Source organism: Amblyomma mixtum, chromosome 1, assembly GCF_055824585.1.
Source record: "Amblyomma mixtum isolate Tamu chromosome 1, ASM5582458v1, whole genome shotgun sequence".
NCBI lineage: Eukaryota > Metazoa > Arthropoda > Arachnida > Ixodida > Ixodidae > Amblyomma > Amblyomma mixtum.
Window position 1 is genome coordinate 287,220,793 of NC_143012.1, and position 8,794 is coordinate 287,229,586.

An 8,794-nucleotide genomic window follows, 5' to 3' on the forward strand; every position below is an offset into this window, starting at 1 on the left:
CATGACGCTACATGGAGGTCAGCCAGTGGCGGCTATATATAGACAAATGACATGTATACGACTGTCTGAAGTGCTGGTGCTTGGCTTGCTGTGTGCGTCATACGGCAGCTTGATGACGTCACCCTTTTGGCTTGCGTCGCTGGGATTTTCTGTACCATCTACGAGTACACACACACGCCGCCGGCTTTTCTCATAAAAGGACTCGAGATGCTTTCGCATTAAAAGCTCATGGCATGCATCCTCAGTCCTTCAGGTTTTGTTAGCTATACCTCAGTCTTCAGGGCAAAGCGTTCAAGTTGGAGGATGCTTTGCTTCACTGTTGCAGCTTTGAAAGAAAAGTCGGGTTACTTAGAAGCCACCACTCTTTGAAGTTGAGGAATATAGCTGCAGTGAGAAAATTGATATTTTTGTATTGTGGAAGAGAAATGAAAAATGCATGCTGCAGATGACGTGCATTTTCTTTTTTTTTTGTATACCTAGGATATAAAAAAACTGCTGTAAGTACCACTTTGTAGTTACCTTCTGCTTTCCTTGTTTTCAAAGACTGGTGGCTTCCCAACACATTTTTCATCCACAGTGACTTAATGAAGATCAACTTTTTCTGTAGGCTTTGCTCCCATCTGGCGCTGTGAGCTGGCCTTGTGCTGTCACTAAAGCACAAGCACATTTTCGACTCGGCAATGCAGGCATCCACATTTGCCAATAAACTCAATGTTGATGTGTTCAGTGCGGTGGCAGTTCTGGTGCCTGAAGCCCATCAGGTTCACTGTTCAGAGCTGCCAGTGTTCAACATGCAGATTGGTAAGCCTGGAAGCCCCTCATTTCAATATAATTTTGTATGCAGGGAGTGTAATGAACTGTGACTCAAACCAATGCAACATAGCGTGCAACAGCCGTGAGCATCCTGAATTGAACATTTGTTCACTGTTCCCTGCACAGCTAATCACTGTGGCAAAGTGTGGTATTAGAAGGACACTCAAGTAACTGGCCTGACCACTATGATCTATACATAAGAGTAAAACCGATCTTTTACACTGAAACGCCTTTTTTCTCATGTAGGAATACTATATATCTGCATGCACCTGCTTTCATAAGCAGTTTCTGCATACACCTGTTCAACATCATTTTGCTGCTGAACCAAGCAATAAAATGCAGTAAGAAATTGGAACTCGTATCTCGAAATAACAGCCAATCTGAAAGTTTTTCCTAGAGCACAGCGAACTCCATTCAGGGCTGTGTATTTATTGCATGTATTTGGCTTCGAAATTCTGATGTCTAGATGATGACGACGATGCAACACATTTTGTCCAATAAGAAACCAGTTGTGCGAAACACCCAGGTGTTTGTCAGCCTGCACATACACTAGGAACCAATGAGCCAATCTTTGCTAGCGCAGTCCTCACCGCCGCTTTATGCAGCTCTGTGCTTCGCCATTCTCAGCTTGGAGCCAAGGCAACAATGACAGAAGAGGGGATGTGCCTGAAGGCTCAGCAACCTCCTATACCCACATGGTGGCGAATGTTGCCAGCGTTCCATTAAACAGTGCAATCGTCTACTCTTCAGTGGCCATTACTTGTGCCGACTACTATAATTTAGTGGTCAGTTAGCGTAGTCCCTAGTTTGCATTGAGATATAAAGCTAGACTGTAGGGTTTATCTTTTACAATGCACAATTCCAGTAAAAATTAATCGGGGTTTACTGTAAACCTCCAGCTTCTGTTGGTTTTAAGACTCAAATGTTGGGGTCAAAATTTGCTGTTGTGCACAAGGTGCTCATGGTGTTGATGCAGCGTGCTGTTTGGTGCACGGAGGATGCAGACTGCGGTGCCCGTGTCATGTGCCTGGCCACAACCAGAGAAGCACCAAAGAGCGAAACCTGTTTATTGTTACTAAAACTGCGTAGCCAGCAGTGGTTGGCTACCATTCGAGTTGGACGGGATAGTTGCCAGTGAGGCATGCGGTGCAGTGGCCCACCTCCCTGCTGCCCCCGTTGGGACGAGGGATGCCCCGCTGCACCGCTGTGGTGAGGCCCTCGACCGACAGGTAGACTAGGCTGGCCGCCCCCAGGGTCTCGGCCAGCTGCTTGGCATTGAGCGTGTTGGCAATGAGCTCCTCCTTCGTGGGGATGTTGATGCCCATGTAGCACGGGTAGTGCAAGGGGGGCGACGCAATGCGGATGTGCACCTGGGCAGAGCAAAACGTTTTGACATACCTGGGTTAGTGCAGGCTTGGCGCAAGTCACTGTTCTGAACAGTTTCAAGTGTAAAGAACACCTAATGCTGTGGCAGATAGACTACATTATACAGGCAGCACTTCTGGGTTGGTGAGTTTATTAGTACCAAAGCTAAATTGCACTATGACACACACTGTAGTGGTGAGCTACAGATTAATTTCAACCACTTGGGGATTTTCATCTCTAAAATGTCGGTACACAGGCATTCTTGTGTTTCGCCTCCACCAACACACAACCACCACAGGTCAGACTGAAGCAGCAAGCTTGTGCTTAGCAGCTGACTACCACTGCCACTGAGCCATTATGGCAGCTCATTCATTCTATCAGGCAGCTCTCAGCTGTGGTGATGCTCAAAAAGATGGCTATGCACCTATAGCCACCACCATGGCAGTGGCCTATAAAACTGTGGGAAGTGAATGTTATTCGGATCAGATATCTGCAAAGTGTGAAGAGTGAAAATGTCAATTTTTTTCAAGCTTGATTTCCACGATTACAATACCTGCCCACCAGAAAATGCCAACTATAGTTTGTTGCTTGATGAGATTTTTCAAATGATAAAATCATTAATGTGTGAAAACATGCCAAAAAATACTGTCATTACGTAACCTGCGCCTACAAGTCACTGCCTCAGTCAAACACCATCACCCGTGTACTGTGCGATGTCAGTGCACGTTAAACGAACCCCAGGTGGTCGAAATTTCCGGAGCCCTCCACTACGGTATCTCTCATAGCCTTAGTCGCTTTGGGACGTTAAACCCCATAAACCAACCAAACATCATCAGCAAAGAATCCTGAAACATAACTATGTCAGATTTTTTCAAGCCAGTCTTTTTCTGAAGCTGCCTTTGTACATAAGGTTCTGCAGTGCTAACCTTTAATTGGCAGCATTTACTCTAGCAGTGAGCGGTGTTTGATTGATTTGCATATATATTAAAAATAATCAATAACTGTACATTTAAAAGTGAAAATTTTGCATTACTACCATTTAAAGTACTAGTAAAACAAAACTTTCTTCTTTCAAGGTGAACAGAACTCAAATTGCACTGGAATCGCATGCACTCACTCTACCCATGCTTGCATGACTACTGACACTTCATGCGCTTATTTGGAGACAGAATTGCAAAGGTGCTTTTAAAAATTTTGGGGCACTTAGGCTCCACCATTAAGGGTATGACGCGACAGTAGTTTCTCTTTCCCACGCAGACACAGTTTCCTCTTTCACAATCATTATGTCAAAGGCCACACAACATACGTATAAATCCCCGCCTTAACCAAGCCGCACAAACATGCCTGCATGATCTAGTGGTAGCATGTCTGACTTGCACAACCAAAGGATCCGAGGTTCAATTCCCAACTAATTTACCCCAATTTTCTTTTCAGCGCAGTATATGCTTACATATCCTAATGACGTTTGAGTCATGTTGTTACATTCTGGTCACCAGTTTTCTGATGTTTTAGCCACTTTTTATATCAGCCACTCAAAATGTAACATAGCCGCCTTTTCAACCAATCCGGATTTTCTGCAGCATGGAAGCCTTAGGCTGTAGCATAAAACAGTACACCTATGATAGGAAGTTGAGTAACATCACATTCTCTTCTCTAGTAATGACTCACTCAAGCATGCATTGTATCATCAGTTGGCAATGGCCTGTCAGGTGCATGCAGTGCTATGACCCCGGAAGCCCATGCATGCTTGGCTGTCTCTCACAACTTCAGCCAATTAACCAGGTAATTATTAATAGCCACAGCAATTAGTAGGTTCATCGGAAAGTTCAACCAGTAGTCCAACAGCAGCGGCTTCTAGCCTTCATATACAAACCTCTTTAGCTCCAGCTTCCTTGAGCAGCTTGATGATGCTTCCCACTGTGGTGCCTCGCACAATCGAATCATCAATTAGGATGATCCGCTTGCCATTAAAGTTGTCCGACAGCGGGCCAAACTTTTTTGCAACTCCAAGCTGCCTTAGACGAGTGCTTGGTTGAATGAAAGTACGGCCGACGTAGCGGTTCTTGCAAAGCACTTCAGCATAGGGTATTCCTGTCTGGAAGTAAAGCAACATAATGCATGAATTAATATATGCTTGATTTTAGCAATAACTTACATGCAAGAATACTTCACTAAAGACACTCTTTTGTTATGCAAGCTTACTCTGAAGGAATCCTAGCAATCTGTATGAACAATACAAGAAACCAAGAGATACGTTCCACCTGATTATGCATGTGTGCTTTACAGGGTGTTTCTCGCAGTGAAAACCAGGATGCCCACGAGAAACTGGTACACAGAGCGAAAATCAAAAAGACACAGTTTTCTGACAGCTGAGCACACATATTTACTTCACCATTACCTCATAAAGGAGGCACATGAAAAATGAAGACTAAAAATTCACTGAAATTCCTCCTCTGTAGTTCAGTAATTTGTTTTTAGATCTTTGACATTACATGGACTGTTGTGATGTTCTGCAACAAGGCGTTTCAGTACACAATGGATGCAACAAGTCATCAGTGTGTAGCACACCAGCAGCACTTTTCTCGCCTTTAATGTTAAGGTTTTAGTGGCACTGTACCCTCCTTTACTTCCCAAACGAATAAAATGTAATGTATTTTCTGCAAATTATTTGAAAAGGTTAAGTGACAATAAGGCATCCTATTTTTGTTCGTGTTTCTCGAAAACTTTTGCACTTGTACCTTTTTGATTGGCTTATGGTGGTTTAACATCCCACAGCGACTCCGGCTACGAGGGACGCCGTAGTGAAGGGCTCCGGAAATTTCGACCACCTGGGGTTCTTTAACGTGCACTAACATAGCACAGTACACGAGTCTCTAGAATTTTGCCTCCACCAAAATGTGACCACCACAGCCGGGATCAAACTCGAGTCTTTTGGGTCAGCAGCCGAGCGCCATAACCACTGAGCCACTGTGGAGGCAATGCACCTTTTTGAAAAATTACATCACCGTTCGGAGGAAAGTTCTTTTTTCTTTTAAATCGTATTGACTGAACAAGAATAGGCTACTTGTTTACAAAAAAATAGACTTTTGTGCACTAAATGGCATAAATATCTGCCAGATTTTTTGCTGCCATTTTTCAACACCAAGATGATTGGAGGAGGGTGCTAATTTTAATAACCTGAGAATAATAGACACGTTATAGTCAATTTCTCCTCTGATGCCAGTAAAGTTAATAATCTATGCACATCAAATTCAACCAAATATTTTGAAAAAATATTCAGTATTTTTAATCGCCTACAATTACTGAACTTTTGAATTGCTTGATATTCAGTTTCAAGAAGGTTGTACATTGTCAGAATAAAGCCCCCATAGTAAAGTTTTTGCAAACAGTGTACTATGAAAGTCTACTCCATACTAAAACAGGACACAAAGACCCTTATGTCTGCGACAGGAGCACCTCTTTTTACTATCCTTCCCCCTAGCATTGCTTGTTCAGGTATGCACAGCCTAATCATTAGCCTTGGTTGTAACTTCTTCAGAAATTACAGCATCGTTCTTTTTTCTTTCTTTCAGCCCTTTAACTTTCCACTCTAGCTTTTGCATATCTCTACTGCTTCAAAGGTTAATTTGCAGTAAAAACTAGGCTATCATGAAATGAGAAATACTTCTCTTGGCATTAGTTGACAGACAACAAAACAGTTTGTTTTGTTCTCACAACATGTGTGGAAATCAAAACGGCTGAATGGCTTGGAAGAATCCATACTTAAAAATGAACTGGCGTGTGCATGGAAAAGAATCTAACGGAACCAACTGAAAATAGTACATGTTGGTATTTACCATCTCCGAAAACCCAAGGGCAGCAGGGGTTGCAGACTCTGGCACAGTGCTGACAATGTCAGCTTCAACTGGTGCTTCTCGGGCAAGCTGCTTGCCACATTCCCTTCTTACAGAGTAAACCATTTGACCTTGAGACAAAAATAAATAATATTTAACAGTTAGGCAAGACTTGCTAATTCCTAACTAACATTTTCATGAGCAATACAATTCGTTGCAAAAGTTTCCAGGCAGGTGTCTGTCCAAAAACTACTGTTTATATATTTTAGCAAACTTGAGACCAATAGAGTTCCTCATTGATGGCGTAAACCGTAAGAACAGTCCATCACTGCAAAGCCCTACACCCCTGCCTTTGTCAGCAACACTTTGGCCTGGTAGCTTTTGTGACAAATGCTGCATCTGTGTCTTTTTGCCAAGTTATCATGTATGCTTACCTTCAAAAATGCTGTCTGGCCTCGCAAAATACACATATTCGAAAATGCAGAATGCTGGAGGTGCAGTGTAAGGCCTGGGGACGACACAGACGGACTTAGGCCCGTGTTTTGTAATTTCCACAATTTCGCCTGGCAGCACTTCACGGTACAGCACTCCACTGACGGACTTGAATGCACAGGATTCTGAGGACACAACCCACCCTTCATACTCAAATTGTGGATTGCTTTGATCTGAAAAATAAAGGCAACCCCAAAGTGAGCGTCACCAGAAGAAAAAAAATAGAAAAGCACTGGTCACACTGTTGTCTAATGCAATGACAAGCACAGTCTCTAACAAGAGCAGTGCTGACTAAAAAAAAGATAATTTCAGTTATTTGGCACCATTTAATCGACCAGAACCAACACGTACATTATGCTAGCACTAGGGTGAGATATGTTGCATGCATTAAGGCCAAATGAATCCTCCTGATATGAACACTATCACCTCATGCATAAAAATGAGCAAAAAATTACTTTTGATTCCACTGGGTGGAACGAGGACACCTATGCTGAGTGGTCTGTTCCCAAAGGGGTCTCGAACTGCATAGATGGTGTCGTCGTACATCATGATGAGTGAATATGCTGTAGGTGTCAGGCTCATGAGATGTCTAATGCGTGCTGGCCAATTTGGACCGTCTTCCTCTTCCCCTGTTGGTGGAGGCTGGCTCAGTATTTGCATAATGAGCTCAGAATCGGATCCTGTTGTCAGCCCTACCCCATTGTTCAGAATCTGGAAGCGAGTTTCATTATTGGCAGCAATGCATAGCAAAAAAGCATTCGACATGCAGGATGTAATTTGTTTTTCAACTAATTCTCACCTTCCTGCGAAGGGCAAGAGCATTGACCAGTTCTCCATTGTGAGCAATGGCAAGCAGACCATGGTTTGTATGTACAACAAATGGCTGAGCAAGCTCATGCTCTGAGCCGCCAGTGGTAGAATAGCGTGTGTGGCCCACACCAAGATTTCCCTTCAACTTCGTCATGGAGTCCTCATTGAAAACATTGCTCACAAGGCCCATGCCCCTGTGGACAGCAAACTTCTTGAGGTTTTCACCTTGACTGGTTACAATTCCTGCACTTTCCTGTCCCCTGCAGATAGCAAAAAAAAAAATATTTTAGCAGACCTTTCAATTATGAGGCAGTAGATAATTTGCGTGTGAAGGTGAACGAGAGCTGTTGTGATTTATGGAGCTGCACAGAATGACAATATTCTCGCAGCTATATTTAACACCATATTCGATGAATCTCGAAGTTACATGTTTTTCTATTTTCAGTAGTTTGCTTCTTTGATTTATTTCTGCAGGGTGTCATTACTTTGGTCCATGCAGTACAGTGTTTTTACTTCTTTTATTATTAGATGCTAGCGATTGGCGCAAGGTAAAAATCGTATCGAACTGCACTCTCCGAGCTGTTGCATGTCGTTCTAGCCGCGCAAATTCTCGGACTATCAACAGCGACTTCGAAAGCAGTTTTCGAATTTGTCCGCTGAACATGCCGCGCAACAGATGGCGCAGTAGTCTGTATCGCTAGTTTCGTTTTCGGTGCGCGCTAATCGCACAAGCTCGCTATCTTGTAAATTTAAAGTGATCGTTTGGTTTCGTATTCCAAGTCGGACCGAACGTGCATGCACTTACAAAGTATTATTTTACGCTCGCAAGTACAGTGCTGAAGACGCATCGCGCTGGTCGCCATCACACCTCGACCGCCTCAGCTGCACATTATCTTCTGTTATCAATCGCCTTAGGCCCTTGCCAGTGTGGGCTGATGGATAGCGTCACCGGCTCTGCGAGCGCTAGCCCGCGATAAGCTGTACGCGCTTCCACACTACGGCGGTTTTAGTTCGCGCATTGGTTGCGTTAGCGGAGCGACCCGTCCAAGATCTCACTGGGCACACGAGCCGTGGGGGCCAACTTACCTGTGCTGCAGGGCGACAAGACCTAGGCAGATTATGTGGCTCACGTCCAAGTTGCTCGGCCATTCCCCACTAGCGATGCAGCCAAACACGCCGCACGCCTCGCGCAGTTCGTGCTCTTCCTCGAACTGGACTTCTCGGGCCATTGCTGCGCTGGTGGTGTCCCGCACTGTGGGCGCCTGGTCGCACTTGGCCGCTGCCGCAGCGGACGGGGCCCGAAACCGCGCGCTGCCTCGGCTGAGAAATCTCTTCTCCGCGACCGTCGCCGCAATCGCCGAGCACGTGGTGCCATTTTCGCCCTCCTCGCCGAGTGGCCAGGGCCCCTCTCGCCAGTCGTTTCGCGGCGATATTCTTCCGCGATAAAGATCCCACCGGCAAGGTTAGCGCGCCCGCCTCGG

General features: G+C 44.7%; 2 protein-coding genes across 4 annotated transcripts in view; one reads left to right on the forward strand and one right to left on the reverse strand.

The window, feature by feature from the left end:
* swm (Zinc finger protein swm) overlaps positions 1 to 8,641 on the forward strand; it is a 68,819-nt gene extending 60,178 nt beyond the window's left edge. For all 3 annotated transcript variants that reach the window (XM_089566272.1, XM_089566274.1, XM_089566275.1), the window contains one exon: positions 608 to 8,641. The gene's annotated coding sequence lies outside the window, so the exon portion shown is untranslated. The remainder of the gene's footprint in view (positions 1 to 607) is intronic.
* Positions 1,864 to 8,696, reverse strand: LOC149371950 (amidophosphoribosyltransferase-like). Its single transcript, XM_089566281.1, has 7 exons — positions 8,400 to 8,696; positions 7,303 to 7,573; positions 6,959 to 7,214; positions 6,446 to 6,676; positions 6,015 to 6,142; positions 4,052 to 4,273; positions 1,864 to 2,183 (listed from the first exon to the last, which is right to left on the reverse strand). Exons 1-7 carry the CDS (start codon positions 8,540 to 8,542, stop codon positions 1,917 to 1,919), a joined length of 1,518 nt encoding a protein of 505 aa, XP_089422407.1. The 5' UTR covers positions 8,543 to 8,696; the 3' UTR covers positions 1,864 to 1,916.
* Between the last annotated feature and the right edge of the window lie 98 nt (positions 8,697 to 8,794).